Below are 20,343 nucleotides of genomic sequence, written 5' to 3' on the forward strand. Positions count from 1 at the left end.
CAAATATATAATAATTACTTAGCAAAATTGATTGAATTGGGTTTCCACTCCTTATCTTCAGTTGATCCTGTAGACAATGTGTTAGCAGGCAATGAAAACAGTGTTTAGAGCCAAGAATATACAGAGACATTATAGTTGTTTGATCTGACAATAATCGATAAAATTTATAATTTAATTCTGAAGAAGTAGACACATAGTCTACATTTTTGCCAGCTTAAAAATGAAAATTAAAAATTATTTTATCCAAGTGTCAAAAAATTTAGTGTGTACAAATATAATCACATTAACTATCTTGATTCATTTATTCATCCTGTACAATTTCCGAGACGGCAGAACCTGTCTTGTTCATTGCTGTACATCCAGCACTCAAGAGATGCCTGGAACAAAAAGGCCAATATTTTTTTTCAAGTAAATGAATCAACAAATATCAATTCAGTTTATACAGTGTATCAGGCAGAACAGCTTTATGGTTTTACAAGTAGAAGGATAAACAAACTGCTGTGCAGAATGAAGAATAGAATTTCAACAGAACTTGGTTGTATTTAATGTTGCAAAGAAGTTACTTTATGAAATTGAATTGGAAGATTGAAAAGTATCCCTTTCCTTTAGCAATTGGCCATCATTAAACCTAACAAAGGCATTGTTTTAGAAGTATACATCCAGAGAAATAGCAACACCTAGGGCTTAATCTCTATATCTTTTAGTTTCTGCAAGTCATGATCATTTATCTACCATTTCAACATTGTCACAAATAGGTTTAAAATGTGTCTATCGGTCCAAGAAATCTTTAGCAGTTTGTTATTTTTCTGTTTCCTGTTTGTTTTTAAGTGTGAGGATCCCCTATGTATTATGGTAGAAGATCTAAACAGATCTTTCAGGGCTGGGAAAGGTTTTTATTTATTTGCACATTTCCAATGTCTAGTACAATAAATAGGGACTCAATAAATATTCATTTAATCTGTTATCTAGGAATTATAATCATTCATTCATCGAAAATTTCTTAAGTGCCTACTTATGGCCAAGCACTATTCTAAGTGTTGGATACAATAGAGAACTAAACAGACAGAGATAAATAATAAGTGAGATAAATGAGTTATTTTGATGATAAATTAGAAGATAATATGAATACATGACAGGAAATAGAAAAAGAGCAAAGGATGAAAATGAAGGGGCAGGCAGGGCATTTTTTTTTTTTTTTTTGGCTGTGTTGGGTCTTCGTTTCTGCGCGAGGGCTTTCTCTAGTTGCGGCGAGCGGGGGCCACTCTTCATCACGGTGCGCGGGCCTCTTCACTATCGCGGCCTCTCGTTGCGGAGCACAGGCTCCAGACGCGCAGGCTCAGTAGTTGTGGCTCACGGGCCTAGTTGCTCCGCGGCATGTGGGATCTTCCCAGACCAGGGCTCGAACCCGTGTCCCCTGCATTGACAGGCAGATTCTCAACCACTGTGCCACCAGGGAAGCCCAGGTAGGGCATTTTTGATCTGGTGCTCTGGGAATGGAACTTGCAAAACCCGTGCTAATTTTGATAATGGTTGCTGTGTACTCCGTTTCTTGAACACTACTTCAGAAGTGTACCCCAAGGACTCATCTTGACTAAAATATGAATGAGGCAGCTGTCCTGGGAGATTGTGATTCCAAACCATGTGTAGCTAAACTTCTCATTTAGTTAAGTGAGACACCTGGTGTGTTAAAGTGTAACGAAGTTTTCTATTACAGAATTTTATATACAGTACAGTAATACACCTGTTGCTTTAGCTAATGAGAACCTGATTTAATACTCTTTCACCAAATAGCACTATCAGTATGCCACACCTGAACTTTAATATATGTGGGTACTTTTAATATATTAGTTTCTAGTAATTTTAGGGATTCTTTTTAGAGCTTAACAAATTTACTAAATAAAATATCCTGATTTTAGGAAGTAATATAACATTAAATGTCATTTTAGATGTTCCTCTTACTTATCAAGCTGAAGGAAGCCGGCAAGCTCTGAAAGTTTACTTCTACATCGATAGTTACCATTTTGAACAACTGCCTCAAAGGTTGAAAAACGGAGGAGGGTTTAAAATTCATCCTGTTCTTTTTGCACAAGGTAAACTGCTTTCTTTATTATACTTCATGTACTTAAATTATTTTATCTTTATCAATTTTTTAAAATGTAGTTGTAACCATCCTTTTTTTTCATTAATTCAAAAATTTATTCATAGTACCTAGGCAATATGTTTACTGGTGGGAATGTTTGTTAAGGAAAGAATTGCGTATGGTTTAAATATTTAACAAACAGGATTGCAGCATTGTTTATAGTGGAGAAATAAGGCATGAGTGGCTTAAATAAAGATAAATTAATTTGGCTTAAATAAATTATGGTAGAACCATTAAAATGGGTTGGTTAAGATATTTTATGAGATAGAAGAAGTTTGATAATATACCCATGCAGATTACAAAAAAGAATTTATATTATAGTCTCAATTTACATGTATGTATATACTTACATGTGTGTAAAATGTATCATTGGATGATTAAATTGATGACATTTTATTCTTTAAGTTTTTTTGCATTGTGTCAATTTCTTTGTCAGTAAAAATGTATTCCTTTCATAATAAAAAAATTGTTTTGGCAAATAAACAATGAGTGTTAACTGCAGTAGAAGAAATTAAGAATAACATGAATAAGAAGATTCTTGTAGTGAAGTGATTTCCCAGGGAAGGTCTTGGATCTTTTTTATTTCTGTGGTCACAAATGCTGCCAGAAAAGATCAGAAATTCAGATTATTGTGTAGTATCTTTTTGTTTATGATTTTTTTTTTTTAATTCATGCTGTGATCAAGATTGTATCAATTTCTCTGAGTGGTACCACAGAACATTTCATTTTTTCTTCTTTTGAGTTTTCAAGACTGCATTGGTATTGCTGTAGAATTTTTATATTCTAATAAAAAATGAGAAGAGTAGAGGAATAAAATCCATCTCAGTAACGGAAGAACAGAGAGGCATATGAAATCTAAATTCACTGCCAAGTGAAAATTCTGCTTTGTACCACATGCATGTTGTTATAATTCTAAAAGATAGATTACTCTTCCTTCAGTTGCCGTAGTTTAAAAACGACTACCTCCTATACTTGGCAAGAATACATTTAAGCAGAGAAAAATTTCAGCACAGAGATCTTAGGAGTTATTAGAAGGTATTTTCATTTATGTGATAGGGTCCATGTAGGTAATAAAAGAATCTGCAATGAAAAGAAATAAAAAAGAAAAAGAAATTGAGCAAAAATAGACCTTTGGAACTATGTTAGGAGAATAATTTAGCCCAAAATATGTTAAAAGCCATTATAGAGATCAGTAGTTTTAGAAGAAAGGAAAGGCTGCTGGTCTGGAATATTAACGTTTATAGGGTTTAACCAGACCTTGCCCTTGTTAAAGCCTCTTCATTTCTTTTCCTTTATTTCTCTGTTTTAAAAAATTCTGTCTTTGAAATCATTACTGAGATGACAGATGGCATTAATCATCTTTTCTAAAAAAGTGATTACATTTGTGACACACCAACCATAAATAGCTGAATATTCATACCCAGCAGCCAGTGTGCATAGGGAAAAAATGATTTTGCAAGTAACCTCTATTTTATAACTGTGGCTAAAGCTAATTTAAAAAGAATCCTGAAATATATATGATTTCAATGAGTACACTATTGCTTTTACAGTGTAACGTAAAGAAAAACTCTAGCAAACATTAGGTTTTAGTATTCACACAGCAGTAAAATATGAAAAATGATATGATGAGGCGACAGTGGAAACACTTCTGCAGTGGAGGTCACAGATAGGTAAAGAAGACTGGAAAATAGTCTGTCTCATTAAAAATCTGTCAGTGATAAGGTTGTTTATTTAAAGGAGTTGCAGAGGTTCTGCTGCATTCATAAAACTCCCATGAGGAATCATTAGTAACTCTGAGTTTTCATCAGCTTGAGAGAAGCACAGGAAGTTCAGCCCTAGCTTGAGCAGGGATTACCATCTGGTAATTGAAAGTGGTGGTAAATGGGAGAGATTCCAAATGGAGTCTATTCCTGGGGTGAAAGTTTAATTGAAGGGTTTTAGTTTTGTGGGTATATGAGTCTTTGTTAGCAAATAATAAAGAGAAAAGTAGATGAATTTGAAATTTTCCTGGGAAATGTATTAGAGTCAGAGCTCCTAAGGTTGTCCGTGGTACCATGTACCTAGAACAAGAAGCAAGTGTCCTGCCTTCTCGTTTTTTCTTGTCTGCATGGATCCTTGGGCAAAGGAGGGCACATGGATGAATGGGGCCCCCTGCAGAGTTGGGACCAACTAGTAAATCAGGAATGCCAGGGTTGGAGGCAAGCAGGGTAAACTTTTAGGGAACGTACATTGCTGAAAACCAGAGCTGCTGGAGAAAAAGAGTCTAGGCAGACAAAATGGCAAAAAGGCAGATTTCCAAGGTTAGGAACCCAGAAACAGCCAGACAGAAAAGTCAGCACAAAGCATAACCAAAATGCTAGAAGGTAAAGATCACACTAAAGCAGTCTTCTAGAATTACTTCCTACAAGTCAGAGAATTAATCCTTTTAGGATCCCTGAGCCCTTGGTAAGATAAAGCAAGTAACTATAAACTGGGTGAAAATGGGAGTCCAAGGAGGATAGATATCCAGGGTCCCTGGCTTGCTTTCATGCTGTCTCTCCGTGGTTCTCAAGCTGGCTGCCCTTTAATCACCTTGGGAACGTTTTAGAAAATACCCATGCTTGGTTCCTTGGTTCCACACCGAACCAATGAAGTCAGAATCTCTGGGAAGTGGGGCACAAATACCAGTATATTTTAGAAGCTTTCCAGGTGATTCTAATATCCACCAAGCGTGAGAAAGCACAGAGCTATGTGGATTATAAACCACTGTGCAGTTATCTAGTTAATCTTTGCTTAGTTACATTAATCCATTTCACAAGTGTTTGACACTTCTAAATTCTGGGGAGCCGGGGCAATGAGAACTGGGCCTTTTTGCTTCTGCGTTGTTAGGTCATTAGGACTCCGGCTACACCGAGAAGGAGACGTGATTTGGGTGGGACAGTTTTTTTTAGCAGAGGCTGAAGATGCCCTGTAGAGCTGACAGCTGAGGGATGTCTTCTGGCAATCACAGCAGCTGGGCAAAGAGCCCTTCGTTTCTGAAAGGGGATCTGAGTGGGTAGCTTTATAGTATCTGCCATAGTCCGCATCTTGATCTATTCCTTTGTGTAGGGAGGGTGTCCTTCCTGACTGTGATGGGCCTCTGTTCCGGGGGGGATAATTTAGCAGCGTATTAATGGGACAAGCTATAGTCCTTGCTGCTGCAGATGGTCTTGGGGCTGCAACAGATTCTCATTTTCCCTCTTATGCCATCCTTTGTACGGTAGCCTCGTTCTCAGCCTGAGCCTCTGCTGGCCTCGGTGGCATGACTAAGACCTTCAGCCCCAAGAGGCCTGATTCCCTGGTGTCACTATGCCCTTCTCAGGCCAGGATTGCTGTGTGTGTCCATTTACCATCAAACCTGGGCGAGGGGGTACCAAGAGGGACCTGAGCGGATTACCTGGATGCCAGACATATTCCTGCTTGTCCTCATTATGTAACAATAGCCCTACTTCCTTATGATGATCAGGGTAGATTAGCCTGCCAAGACAGTGATTTCTTTTCTTGTTGGATGGTGCCTTGGCACAAGGAGACTCAGGTGCCCGGGTGTCAGCCAGACTTTACAGTTCAGTGGGGCCCCTTCTTTGTCTCCTAGGGAAAATGTGCCCCTTTGGGGATCAGGACCCTTACAACTATGGAGCCAGAATTTCAGGGATGGGAAGCACACATTCCCCAAGTGAGCCACTGGAATTGCTAAGTTTCCCAACACTGCCATAAAAATGACCACAAACTGGGTGGCTTAAAACAATAGAAATTTATTCTGTCATAGTTCTGGAGGCTAGAAGTCTGAAACCAAGATGTTCACAGGCCATGTCCCCTTGGCAGGCTCTAAGGAAGTATCTTTTTCTAACCCTTCTGGCCTCTGGTGGTTACCAGCATTCCTTGGCTTGTGGCAGCATAATTACAGTCTCTGCCTCTGTCTTCACGTGGCCTTCTTCCCTCTGTGTGTCTGTCTCTTTGTCTCTGTCCAAATCTCCTTTTTCTTAAAAGGACAACAGTCATTGGATTCTGGCGCACCCTAATCCAGTATGACCTCATTTTAATTTGATTTCATCTGTAAGACCCTATATCAAAATTAGGTCACATTTGCAGCCACCGGGGGTTAGGACTTTGTCATATCTTTTTCAGGGATACAATTCAACCCTCCACAGATGCTAGCATGGCTATTTCTGCTTCTACCCTTGGTTCCTAGACCCATGTATTCTACCTGTTTGGGACATGGCATCAGATAAAGGTCTTTTTTTCGTTATGTACTATGTCCTGGAATGTGGTATCCCTTCCTTGTAAAGTGTTGTTAAGTACCTATTCCCTGAGTCTCTGGTGGTGATTTTCCTTAAACTAAATGGGACATGCAATGCTGGTTCCTTCTCCACAAGCACATTCTTGGGGATATTTGGTTTCTTCACCCCCTATGCAAAAAGCTGGCACCCAAAACTGTTACTCCTAACTTTTACCTCTTTAAAAGGTGTCTTTCTATTCTCAGAGAATAATTAAAATCACCCAGAAACTTGAGCATTTTCTCTTTTTTAAACAAAAGGGAATATTTTGTTATAAACATTGTCAGTTTCTAAGTTACCTTCATTCATGCGTTTTTTTTTTTTTCCTGCAAAATTCTTCTTAAGATCCTTTAAAAGATGAATCCTTTAGTTTTCCATTTGGGTTTTGCACAGTATTTGTAATCAAAACATAAAATAGCTTTATAAAAGAGGAAGGAACAATTCCCAGAGTTGAGATTTCCTGAATGTTAAGAGTGGGTACCTGAGCCTGTAAACCCACCTCTGTTTACAAAGCAGCACAGCCTTTTGCAATGTTGATCACGGCAACATGGACAAAACTTGCCTTCCTCACAAACGCTGCGACCAATTCTGAGGAATTCTGACCAATTGTGACCATTTCTGGAGATTTGTAACAGTGCGTATGTAGTGTCTTATTTAACCAATAAAGTACCATTGTTGCACTATCAGAAGAGGGTGTTAGTTGATTGACACTATTCTTAAAATTGTTCCTCAGAGATTTCTGATTAATCCCTTTCTTGAAAAAGCCATGAAATGCATTTTGAGTGAGTGGAAGAGAGGCTCATTTTCAGTCTTAGAATAATTTAATCTTTAATTTCCGCTAACATTCATTATGTTTTCCTTTTTTACGGACTATACCTACATTTAATGGAATGTTTTGCTTCTAAATTCAAAAGTAGTAGAAGTAAAACAAGCAAACAAATTCGAGTTGTATTTTAAATACTGCTTTTAATTAAGTGCTTTTAAATAAATTAAATATTTATTCAATCAAATATGTCAATACTATTTTTAAGAAATATTATATGGATGAGAATTAAGAAAAGTAGACAAGAAAGTGCGAAAGAGGGGTCAAACTTTGAAGTTTGGACATTATTATATATTTAACCTTTTTTTTTTTGCTGAGAATAGAAATTTAGTTTGGTAAAATGTCATTCCACTCTCTTTATTAAAAAAATAGCTATAAATAACCAAACTATTCACCTAAAAAAGGGAATGTTGTTCTCCTTCCTCTACTTTGCCATGCACAGTTTACTTTTTAAATATAAAACTCATCTTTTTTTTAGTTCATTTCCCTAAAACCCTGTACATAAGCCATAAAATATTGCTGAGACTCTTGACAACACTGTTAAACTCTTTTCTCATTTTTAAAAAAAATTTACATAATTGTGAATCTTAACTGGTGTTAATTTGAAAATATCATTAAGAAATATAAGGAAAGTTTGTTTTTCTATTGTAACAAGCTTTTAGAGCAGGACTGGACATTCTGGCCAAAGCTGAGCCATCAAGACTTTATAGAAACTAGATCCCAGGGGTTTTCTTGTTCCCTCCCACTCCCGACCCCCTGCCTCTAGTTCCACTGTTGCCCCTTCCTGGTGGTCGCCTTCTAGTCTTTCTGACCTTAAATCACAAATTGAAGAGTCCTTGCATGGACCTACTCTTAGTTCCCCAAACTTCCTGTTTGGCTAAGCACACTCAAGCATCATCTATATCTCCTGTGGAAATTGAAGTAGATCATGCCTGTGGGGCATTGGACACCTTGCCTTGTACAGAAAATACATTCCATAAATGATAAGAATAGTCATGGGCTCTCTTAATACTATTATTTAATTTAATTATTTCTCAAGAACCATAATTAGTAAGTGCTCTTATTTTCCATTTCACAAACGAGGAACCTGAGGATCTCACATATTAATTAGCATGCCCAAGGTCACACTAAGTTACTAAGCAGTGAAAGTTATGGTTTTACTCCAGTGCAAGGGCTTTCATTATTAGCTTTACAACTTGGAAGAAGAATTCACATTGAAGTATGACTATTGATAGACTGAATCCTCCTGGAATATTGGCCTTTCGCAAGTAACACTTTGTTAACTGAAGGGAATGTGGCATGTATTTAAGGATTGTTTTATCAGAAAGACTTCCTGTATTTCTTGTGTGTATTCAGGCCCAGAAGCTTGCTGAACCAGTTGTGAATATTCTAATGAAAGCAGAAGTCATAAGGAATAAACAAATAAATAATCCTTGAAGGAAGCCCACAAATTCGATTTTCTGTACTGAAGCAAATGTAGGAAGCTTTCTCTCTAATTTTCCACAAGTGCTTTGCTCAGTTATAAGCCAATAATGCCATTAAAAAAAAATTAAATTTAGCAATACTCTAAAACTTTTGTCATTTCTTCAATGCTCTAGAAATCTGAATAGTTTAGAAAACACAACACAGCTAAAATTAATTAGCAGTGACTTTCCTATTTTTGGCACCAAAATGGTGATGTTTTTATCAATTTGAGGAAACATTATTAGTTTAGAGATTATTGCATTTAGCAATTTTGAAAGATTATTCTTTTATCCATTTTGAAATAGTCTGCTGAAAATTGAGGCTCATTAATAGTAATAATTTCAAGGGGAAATAATTTACGTTTCCAAATTGGATCCAACACCGTTCCTGCCATTCCTGGCAGCCTCTCGAAAGGAAATCTTGTATTTCTAGGCACTTTCCTGTAATTCATTTCCTCTCCAAAAGGTTAAAAATACCACTGCATAAAGTTTAAAGGAAAAAGAAACAACCAAAAATGTTAGAAATGAAAGAAATATATATTACTCAAAAGACATTTAAAATTAATGGGAAGTTATATATGTGTTTATGCTTATTTATTTTTAACTAAAATAACTGACCATTGGAGTTGAAGTAGTATTCTAAGATTTCTCTTTATCTATACATCTTTTTTTTTGTCATTGTTGTTTTTATTTATTTATTTTTTAACATCTTTATTGCAGTATAATTGCTTTACATTGTCGTGTTAGTTGCTGCTTTAGAACAAAGTGAATCAGCTATACATATATGTATATCCTTATATCTCCTCCCTCTTGCGTCACCCTCCCACCCTCCCTATCCCATCCCTCTAGGTGATCACAAAGCACTGAGCTGATCTCCCTGTGCTATGCGGCTGCTTCCCACTAGCTATCTGTTTTACATTTGGTAGTGTATATATGTCCATGCCACTCTCTCACTTCATCCCAGCTTACCCTTCCCCCTCCCCGTGTCCTAGAGTCCAGTATATATGCGCCACATCTTCTTTATCCATTCCTCTGTCGATGGACACTTAGGTTGCTTCCATGTCCTCGCTATTGTAAATAGTGCTGCAGTGAACATTGTGGTACATGACTCTTTTGGGATTATGGTTTTTTCAGGGTATGTGCCCAGTAGTGGGATTGCTGGATCATATGGTAGTTCTCTTTTTAGTTTTTTAAGGAACATCCATACTGTTCTCCATAGTAGCTGTATCAATTTACATTCCCACCAAGAGTGCAAGAGGGTTCCCTTTCCTCCACACCCTCTCCAGCATTTATTGTTTGTAGATTTTTTGATGATGGCCATTCTGACTGGTGTGAGGTGATACCTCACTGTAGTTTTGATTTGCATTTCTCTAATGATTAGTGATGTTGAGCATCCTTCATGTGTTTGTTGGCAATCTGTATATCTTCTTTGGAGAAATGTCTATTTAGGTCTTCTACCTATTTTTGGATTGGGTTGTTTGTTCTTTTGACATTGAGCTGCATGAGCTGCTTCTTTATTTTGGAGATTAATCCCTTGTCAGTTGCTTCATTTGCAAATATTTTCTCCCATTATGAGGGTTGTCTTTTCATCTTATTTATGGTTTCCTTTGCTGTGCAAAAGCTTTTAAGTTTCATTAGGTAGCATTTGTTTATTTTTGTTTTTATTTCCATTTCGCTAGGAGGTGGGTCAAAAAGGATCTTGCTATGATTTATGACATAGAGTGTTCAGCCTATGTTTTCCTCTGAGAGTTTTATAGTGTCTGGCCTTACATTTAGGTCTTTAATCCATTTTGAGTACATTTTTGTGTTAGGGAATGTTCTAATTTCATTCCTTTACATGTAGCTGTCCAGTTTTCCCAGCACCACTTATTGAAGAGGCTGTCTTTTCTCCATTTTATATACTTGCCTCTTTTATCAAAGGTAAGGTGACCGTATGTGCGTGGGTTTAGCTCTGGACTTTCTATCCTGTTGCATTGATCTATATTTCGTTTTTGTGCCAGTACCATACTGTCTTGATTACTGTAGCTTTGTAGTATAGTCTGAAGTCAGGGAGCCTGATTCCTCTGGCGCCGATTTTCTTTCTCAAGATTGCTTTGGCTATTTTGGGTCTTTTCTGTTTCCATACAAATTATGAAATATTTTGTTCTAGTTCTCTGAAAAATGCCATTGGTAGTTTGATAGGGATTGTATTGAATCTGTAGATTGCTTTGGGTAGTATAGTCATTTTTCACAATGTTGATTCTTCCAATCCAAGTACATGGTATATCTCTCCATCTGTTTGTATCATCTTTAATTTCTTTCATCAGTATCTTATAGTTTTCTGCAGCCAGGTCTTTTGTCTCCTTAAGTAGGTTTATTCCTAGGTATTTTATTCTTTTTGTTTCAGTGGTAAATGGGAGTGTTTCCTTAATTTCTCTTTCAGATTTTTCATCATTAGTGTATAGGAATGCTAGAGATTTCTATGCATTAATTTTGTATCCTGCTAGTTTACCACATTCATTGATTACCTCTAGTGGTTTTATGGTAGCATCTTTAGGATTCTCTATGTATAGTATCATGTCATCTGCAAACAGTGACACTTTTACTTCTTCTTTTCCGATTTGGATTCCTTTTATTTCTTTTTCATCTCTGATTGCTGTGGCTAAAGCTTCCAAAACTATGTGGAATAATAGCGGTGAGAGTGCGCAACCTTGCCTTGTTCCTGATCTTAGTGGAAATGGTTTCAGTTTTTCACCATTGAGAACGATGTCGGCTGTGGTTTTGTCATATGTAGCCTTTATTATGTTGAGGTAAGTTCCCTCTGTGCCTACTTTCTGGTGGGTTTTTATCATAAATGGTTGTTCAATTTTGTTAAAATCTTTTTCTGCATCTATTTAGATGATCATATGGTTTTTCTCCTTCAATTTGTTAATATGTTGTATCACATTGATTGATTTGCATATACTGAAGAATCCTTGCATTCCTGGGATAAACCCCACTTGATCATGGTGTATGATCCTTTTACTGTGCTGTTGGGTTCTGTTTGCTAGTGTTTTGTTGCAGATTTTTGCATCTGTGTTCATCAGTGATATTGGCCTGTAGTTTTCTTTTTTTGTGACATCTTTGTCTGCTTTTGGTATCAGGGTGATGGTGGCCTTGTAGAATGAGTTTGGGAGTGTTCCTCCCTCTGCTATATTTTGGAAGAGTTTGAGAAGCTTAGGTGTTAGCTCTTCTCTACATGTTTGGTAGAATTCGCCTGTGAAGCCATCTGGTCCTGGGCTTTTGTTTTTTGGAAGATTTTTAACCACAGTTTCAATTTCAGTGCCTGTGATTGGTCTGTTTATATTTTCTATTTCTTCTTGTTTCAGTCTCGGAAGGTTGTGCTTTTCTAAGAATTTGTCTATTTCTTCCAGGTTGTCCATTTTATTGGCACAGAGTTGCTTGTAGTAATCTCTCATGATCCTTTCTTTTTCTGCAGTGTCAGTTGTTACTTCTCCTTTTTCATTTCTAATTCTATTGATTTGAGTCTTCCCCCTTTTTTTCTTGATGACTCTGGCTAATAGTTTATCAATTTTGTTTATCTTCTCAAAGAACCAGCTTTTAGTTTTATTGATCTTTGCTATTGTTTCCTTCAATTCTTTTTCATTTATTTCTGATCTGATATTTATGATTTCTTTCCTTCTGCTAACTTTGGGGTTTTTTGTTCTTCTTTCTCTAATTGCTTTAGGTGTAAGGTTAGGTTATTTATTTGAGATGTTTCTTGTTTCTTGAGGTAGGATTGTATTGCTATAAACTTCCCTCTTAGAACTGCTTTTGCTGCATCCCATAGGGTTTGGGCCATCGTGTTTTCATTGTCATTTGTCTCTAGGTATTTTTTGATTTCCTCTTTGATTTCTTTAGTGATCTCTTGGTTATTTAGTAGTATATTGTTTAGCCTCCATGGGTTTGTATTTTATACAGTTTTTTTCCTGTAATTGATATCTAGTCTCATAGCATTGTGGTCGGAAAAGATACTTGATATGATTTCAATTTTCTTAAATTTACCAAGGCTTGCTTTGTGACCCAAGATATGAACTATCCTGGAGAATGTTCCATGAGCACTTGAGAAGAAAGTGTATTCTGTTGTTTTTGGATGGAACGTCCTATAAATATCAATTAAGTCCATCTTGTTTAATGTGTCATTTAAAGCTTGTGTTTCCTTATTTATTTTCATTTTGGATGATCCGTCCATTGGTGAAAGTGGGGTGTTAAAGTCCCCACTATGATTGTGTTACTTCGATTTCCCCTTTTATGGCTGTTAGCATACGCCTTAAGTATTGGGGTGCTCCTATGTTGGGTGCATAAGTATTTACAATTGTTACATCTTCTTCTTGTCTTGATCCCTTGATCATTATGTAGTGTCCTTCTTTGTCTCTTGTAATAGTCTTTATTTTAAAGTCTATTTTGTCTGATATGAGAATTGCTACTCCAGCTTTCTTCTGATTTCCATTTGCATGGAATATCTTTTTCCATCCCCTCACTGTCAGTCTGTATGTGTACCTAGGTCTGAAGTGGGTCTCTTGTAGACAGCATATATACGGGTCTTGTTTTTGTATCCATTCAGCCAGTCTGTGTCTTTTGGTGGGAGCATTTAATCCATTTACATTTAAGGTAATTATTGATATGCATGTTCCTATTACCATTTTCTTAATTGGTTTGGGTTTGTTATTGCAGGTCTTTTCCTTCTCTTGTGTTTCCTGCCTAGAGAAGTTCCTTTAGCATTTGTTGTAAAGCTGGTTTGGTGGTGCTGAATTCTCTTAGCTTTTGCTTGTCTGTAAAGCTTTTAATTTCTCTGTCAAATCTGAATGAGATCCTTGCTGGGTAGAGTAATCTTGGTTGTAGGTTTTCCCCTTTCATTACTTTAAATATGTCCTGCCACTCCCTTCTGGCTTGCAGAGTTTCTGCTGAAAGATCAGCTGTTAACCTTATAGGGATTCCCTTGTATGTTATTTGTTGTTTTCCCCTTGCTGCTTTTAATGTTTTTTCTTTATATTTAATTTTTGATTGTTTGATTAATATGTGTCTTGGCGTGTTTCTCCTTGGATTTATCCTGTATGGGACTCTCTGCGCTTCCTGGACTTGATTGAGTATTACCTTTCCTATATTAGGGAAGTTTTCAACTATAATCTCTTCAAATATTTTCTCAGTCCCTTTCTTTTTCTCTTCTTCTTCTGGGACTCCTATAATTCAAATGTTGGTGCATTTAATGTTGTCCCAGAGGTCTCTGAGACTGTCCTCAATTCTTTTCATTCTTTTTTCTTTATTCTGCTCTGCGGTAATTATTTCCACTATTTTATCTTCCAGGTCACTTATCCGTTTTTCTACCTCAGTTATTCTGTTATTGATACCTTCTAGAGAATTTTTAATTTCATTTATTGTGTTGTTTATCATTGTTTGTTTGCTCTTTAGTTCTTCTAGGTCCTTGTTGAACGTTTCTTGTATTTTCTGCATTCTATTTCCAAGATTTCGGATCATTTTCCTATCATTACTCTTAATTCTTTTTCAGGTAGACTGCCTATTTCCTATTTGTTTGGTCTGGTGGGTTTTTACCTTGCTCCTTATCTGCTGCGTATTTCTCTGTCTTCTCATTTTGCTAACTTACTGTGTTTGGGGTCTCCTTTTCGCAGACTGCAGGTTCATACTTCCCGTTTTTTTTGGTGTCTGCCCCCTGTGGGTAAGGTTGGTTCAGTGGGTTGTGTAGGCTTCCTGGTAGAGGGGGCAGGTGCCTGTGTTCTGGTGGATGAGGATGTATCTTGTCTTTCTGGTGGGTAGGACCGCGTCCGGTGGTGTGTTTTGGGGTGTCTGTGACCTTATTATGATTGTAGGCAGCCTCTCTTCTAATGGGTAAGGTTGTGTTCCTGTCTTGCTAGTTGTTTGGCATGGGATGTCCAGCACTTGAGCTTGCTGGTCATTGAGTGGAGCTGGGCCTTAGTGTTGAGACAGAAGTCTCTGGGAGACCTCTCACCAATTGATGTTACATGGGGCCAGGAGGTCTCTGGTGGACCAATGTCCTGAACTCGGCTCTCCCACCTCAGAGGCTCAGGCCTGACACCTGGGCAGAGCACCAAGACCCTGTCAGCCACACAGCTCAGAAAAAAAGGGAGAAAAAAAAGAAAGAAAGGAAAAATAAAATAAAATAAAGTTATTAAAATAAAAAAAGTTTTAAAAATTATTAAAGTAAAAAAGTAATAAAAAATAGAAAATAAAAAATAAAAAGGAGAGCAACCAGACCAATAAACAAATCAACCAATGATAACAAGTGCTAAAAACTAAACTAAGATAAACATATAAATCAGAAAGTAGTCAGTCACGTACAGCAAACTCCCAGTCTACAGTTGCTCCCAAAGTCCACCGCCTCAATTTTTGGATAATTCATTGTCTATTCAGGTATTCCACAGATGTAGGGTACCTCAGGTTGACTGTGGGGATTTAATCCGCTGCTCCTGAGCTTGCGCAGAGAAATTTCCCTTTCTCTTCTTTGTTCGCACAGCTCCCGGGTTCAGCTTTGGATTTGGCCCCGCCTCTGCGTGTAGGTCGCCTGAGGGCATCTGTTCTTCGCTCAGACATGACAGGGTTAAAGGAGCAGCTGTTTAGAGGGCTCTGGCTCTCTCAGGCTGGGGGGACGGAGGGGTACGGAATGCGGGGCGAGCCTGCGGCGGCAGAGGCCAGCTTGACGTTGCACCAGCCTGAGACGCCCCCTGCGTTCTCCCGGGGAAGTTGTCCCTGGATCACAGGACCCTGGCAGTGGCGGGCTGCACAGGTTCCCGGGAGGGGAGGTGTGGAGAGTGACCTGTGCTTGCAAACAGGCTTCTTGGTGGCGTCAGCAGCAGCCTTAGCGTCTCATGCCCGTCTCTGGGGTCCGCGCTGATCGCCGCGGCTCGCGCCCATCTCTGGAGCTCGTTTAGGCGGCGCTCTGAATCTCCTCTCCTTGCGCACCCCAAAACAATGGTCTCTTGCCTCTTAGGCGGTTCCAGACTTTTTCCCGGACTCCCTCCCGGCTAGCTGTGGCGCACTAGCCCCCTTCAGGCTGTGTTCACGCAGCCAACCCCAGTCCTCTCCCTGTGATCCGACCTCCGAAGCCCGAGCCGCAGCTCCCAGCCCCCGCCCGCCCTGGCAGGTGAGCAGACAAGCCTCTCGGGCTGGTGAGTGCTGGTCAGCACCGCTCCTCTGTGCGGGAATCTCTCCACTTTGCCCTCTTCACCGCTGTTGCTGTGCTCTCCTCCGTGGCTCCGAAGCTTCCCCCCCTCCGCCACCCGCGGTCTCCACCCGCGAAGGGGCTTCCTAGTGTGTTGAAGCTTTTCATCCTTCACAGCTCCCTCCCAGAGGTGCAGGTCCCATCCCTATTCTTTTGTCTCTGTTTTTTCTTTTTTCTTTTGCCCTACCCAGGTGCGTGGGGAGTTTCTTGCCTTTTGGGAAGTCTGAGGTCTTCTGCCAGCGTTCAGTAGGTGTTCTGTAGGAGTTGTTCCACGTATAGACGTATTTCTGGTGTATTTGTGGGGAGGAAGGCGATCTCCACGTCTTATTACTCCTCCATCTTGAAGGTCCTCCTCCTTTATCTATACTTCTTATTTCATAATCTAATTGCAGCTGCAAGAGAATGTGAATATGCATGGAGAGTGACAAATTCAATTTTTTTACTCTTATGTATGTTAATACACATTTCTGCCTCTCATTCATGTCCATATATATGTATATATATGTTGTGTTTATATATGTGTATATATACATTTGTGTGTTTATATATGTGTAAATAATATATATTAAGTTTGAGTTTAGCTTCGGAAAGAACATATACAAATTTTTTAAAAGAATAGAAGACAGTGTAAGTTAGAAATTACCTTTGCCTACTTAACAGAGATAATTACCAAATGTTTGATATTTATTTTGAGCAGAAAAATGATTTTTATTTATTTTTGGACTGGTTAAAGCTTGTTTCTTGCATATGTGGTCATATTTGGTGCTGTTTAATACATTTACTAATAATAAGATTACACTAACTGTGGAGATATTGTGTTATAAAATCACAGGAAAAGTACATTTACTTGTTTTCACAGCACTGGAGAGCATGGAAGGATATCATTATAGAGACAATGTTTTGGTGGAAGAATTTCAAGCCCAAATAAATGCAGCCTCCCTGGAAAAGGTCAAACAGTACAACCAGAAGCTCAGGTATGTCATTGTTCAATTAACAGAAGAATTTCCAGTTTTAACAAGAGCAGATGAATAAAGCTTTTGATGTTATTCATTGTATTAGCTGATTGATGATGATATTTCTTTTGATATAAAGTCCTCTTATTTAGGGTTTAATGTTTCAGATATTCTAAGGGGTACACTTTTTGCAAATAAAGTAGGAAAAAATTTTAAAACTTTTCATGCTGTTGTCTTAATTTCTGAAGAAGATCAAGAGATTAATTATTTAGTAGACCGTTTCCAGGAAAAAAAAGCATTGCTTTATAGTGGTGTCTCCTAGGGGGTTCAGTGGATTAAAGGTAAAATAGGTTCCTTTATGTACCATTAAACAGCTGGCACCCTGACACCAAGAGATGAATATGTTTAACATGGAAGATATGATAAAAAAGGTACTACTTGATATTGGAAAAAGTATCTACTTTCAGATATTCCGTTTTATTGTTTTTTCCTCTAAAAATAATCTTGCTGGTATTATGATCAATGGCAGGGAAAAATTAACCACAGTAAGTGAAAGGGAAATGTATTATAATTTAGAATCTTCAATTTTCAACCAATTATTAGCATATATAGCTCCCTTTTATAAGTTACTGTGTTAACAGGTCACCTTTTAAAATTATTAACCGATTATGGCTTTTATTTTTAAAAGAAAAATACATTTGTTCTACCGTAGGCCTTAGTAACTCAAAAATACTATTGTGATTTTTTTTTTTTTTTTTGGTTTTGTCTACAATATGGCTAAACCGTGAAGATAAATTAACTCCTAAAATTCCTGGTGCGTGGAGGCGTTGGTTCTTGTGATTACCACCGGGTCGGCTTTGTTTCACTTTGAATGCATTATCCCCTTACCCTCACCTCACACAAACCTGTCCCTTTTCCTAGGTTCTTTATTTCATACCATCATTTTGTCATCTTCTCAAGTTCTCAGCCTCAAACCCCCAGTATCTGTTTGATTTCTCATTTTCTTTTGCTCCTAAAATGTAGTTGGAGATCCTGATGATTCTGACTAAAATGTCTCTTAGACTGCCCTAATTTTATTACCTTGTCTAGATCACTGTTTCTCAAAGACATATAATGGACTGACCCCTTTCACAGGAAAAAAAAAAAAGTGAAAATTGAATTCTTCAATACCGTGTCTTCTAAGAAATACTGACTTAAGAAGATAAGTCGCATCTTGTGAATATCTCTCATTTGAGTACCGTTAGCTCAAAAGAAAAGTTTTGCCTTCATAACTGATAAAATATATTCTTAGGTTATCTTTCAAATAAGGATACAGAATGAAAGCATTTATATAGAACATGTGGGCCCTGAGAATACATCCCCAGAGTTCAGTTTGAGAAAATGGGTCTGGACCATTGCCATAGCATCCTAAATGATCTCCCGTCTCTAAGAACCAGTGTTGTTCTAATCGACTTAGGATTTTGCTTCCAGATAATAATTTTAAACCATGTGTCTTACCACGTCGCTCTTCTGCTCGAAGCATTTAGTGATTTCTTATTTCCCCCAAAAGGAGTCACAAGCTCCTTAGCCTGGCAGTCAAGGTCTTTTATGACTTGGTCTAAGACTTCCTTTCTCTGCCTGTGTGCCAGCCAGGCCGTACTCTCCTCGTTTCTAACCATACCCTCGACTGTCCTTCTTCCCTGACTTTCCACACTTCACTTAGCATCTGCTTCCTGTCTCCAAATGTCTATAAAGCTACTATTTATATGAGTGAATGTCCAACTCTTAAGATAGTGTCCTTCATAAAATATTTTTCTTCTATTATTGGGCTGGGATGAGGCCCGGGCATCCAATTTTTTAGAAGTCCCCTAGGAGATTCTAATGTGTTGCTAGAATTGAAAACCAGTTCCCTAGATCGGGGAGTCAAAGTATGATCCTCAGACCAGCAGCATCAGTATCATCTGCAAACTTGTTAAAAACATCTCCTGGGGGCTTCCCTGGTGGCGCAGTGGTTGAGAGTCTGCCTGCCAATGCAGGGGACACGGGTTCGAGCCCTGGTCCGGGAAGATCCCACATGCCGCAGAGCAACTGGACCCGTGAGCCACAACTACTGAGCCTGCGCATCTGGAGCCTGTGGTCCGCAACAAGTGAGGCTGCGGTGGTGAGAGGCCCGCGCGCCGCGATGAAGAGTGGCCCCCGCTTGCCACCACTAGAGAAAGCCCTCACACAGAAACGAAGACCCAACACAGCCATAAATAAATAAATTAAATAAATTAAAAAAAATAAAAAGCTTGCCTTCAATTTAAAAAAACATCTCCTGGGTGGGCCCAGCAATATGTGTTGGGACAAGCCTTCCAGGTGATTTTCATCAACTCACACTCAAATTTCAGAGTCACTGCCTGAGGCTAAATGAATGTCAGATTTCCCTTCCAGTCTTCCATTTTAATACTTTCTTTTACTTTATGGCTATTATAGAATTCAGTTCTTCTTCCTGATGATACAGTTACGTGTACAGATTCCTTATCTTCTTTATTCTGTTGTAAGCTCTTTTGAGATGAGGGTTAAGTTTATCTTACTGTTTCCCATTGTGTTTATCAAAGTACTTTGCATAGGAAGCTCTCCATAAGTATATGTTTAGTTGCATTAAATTATCTAGCTATAACTAGCAGAGAGAAGCAGGGGACGAGGCATAGCTTTCACATGCCTGTGGATCTTTTTTTTAAACAGAAATATATGCTCATATATAACAGATACATGAAAAGATGTTTAAGATTCTTTGTTAAGAAAAACAGCCTGTGTGCATTAATTGCATGCTATCCTCTTCACATAAGAAAACATTTTAATGTATCTTTCCTGAAGAAAGCAGTTTTAAAAGTACAGACTTCTCAGTACAAATTGTGTGCCCTTGTCAGCAGTTAGCAGCTATATATCCTTCTTGCTGCATATTAGATTTCCTTTGCACAGGAAGACAATTATCTTCCTCTTCACTCCCAGTAATGCCTTCTCTTCCTGCTGATTTCTTGAATAAGGGTGTTAATTTCTTCCTTAATTTTTCCTGTTACTTGTAACCACAAAGACTCAGAGATTGCTTTTGAACAATCTGTTCTTGGTTTTCAGAGCCAAAGGCTGACATTGACCATTTCTTTAAAGGCGCTCTTAATGTCTGCCTTAAAAAAATAGCCCTCAGGTGTCGCTAGTTCCTCATAGCCCTAGAGCCTTTTTAACACTTTCACTGAAAACCATTTCATTCTGGATGTTAATTTGTTTATTTACTAATTAGACATCAGAAAAGGCCTCACAACAAACAAACATAAGGAAATAAGAACTCACTAAATGCTTTGAGCAGAAGAGTGACGTGGTAACACACATGATTTAAAATTATTATCTGGAAGCAAACATACAAAGGCCTTACAACAAACAAACATAAATAAGCTAATATTTTATTGGAAAGCACTGTTTAGATTACAAGTTTCAGAAACC

The 20,343-nt window shown here is 38.1% G+C and overlaps 1 protein-coding gene across 4 annotated transcripts in view; it reads left to right on the top strand.

Moving 5' to 3' along the window:
- The window catches only part of PREX2 (phosphatidylinositol-3,4,5-trisphosphate dependent Rac exchange factor 2), a 397,196-nt gene that overhangs the window by 297,829 nt on the left and 79,024 nt on the right, over positions 1 to 20,343 (top strand). For all 4 annotated transcript variants that reach the window (XM_061172148.1, XM_061172146.1, XM_061172145.1 and 1 more), the window contains exons 34-35: positions 1,947 to 2,090; positions 16,791 to 16,905. In XM_061172148.1, the coding sequence (XP_061028131.1) occupies positions 1,947 to 2,090; positions 16,791 to 16,905 (259 nt within the window). The remainder of the gene's footprint in view (positions 1 to 1,946; positions 2,091 to 16,790; positions 16,906 to 20,343) is intronic.

This window comes from Eubalaena glacialis, chromosome 17 (assembly GCF_028564815.1).
Source record: "Eubalaena glacialis isolate mEubGla1 chromosome 17, mEubGla1.1.hap2.+ XY, whole genome shotgun sequence".
NCBI lineage: Eukaryota > Metazoa > Chordata > Mammalia > Artiodactyla > Balaenidae > Eubalaena > Eubalaena glacialis.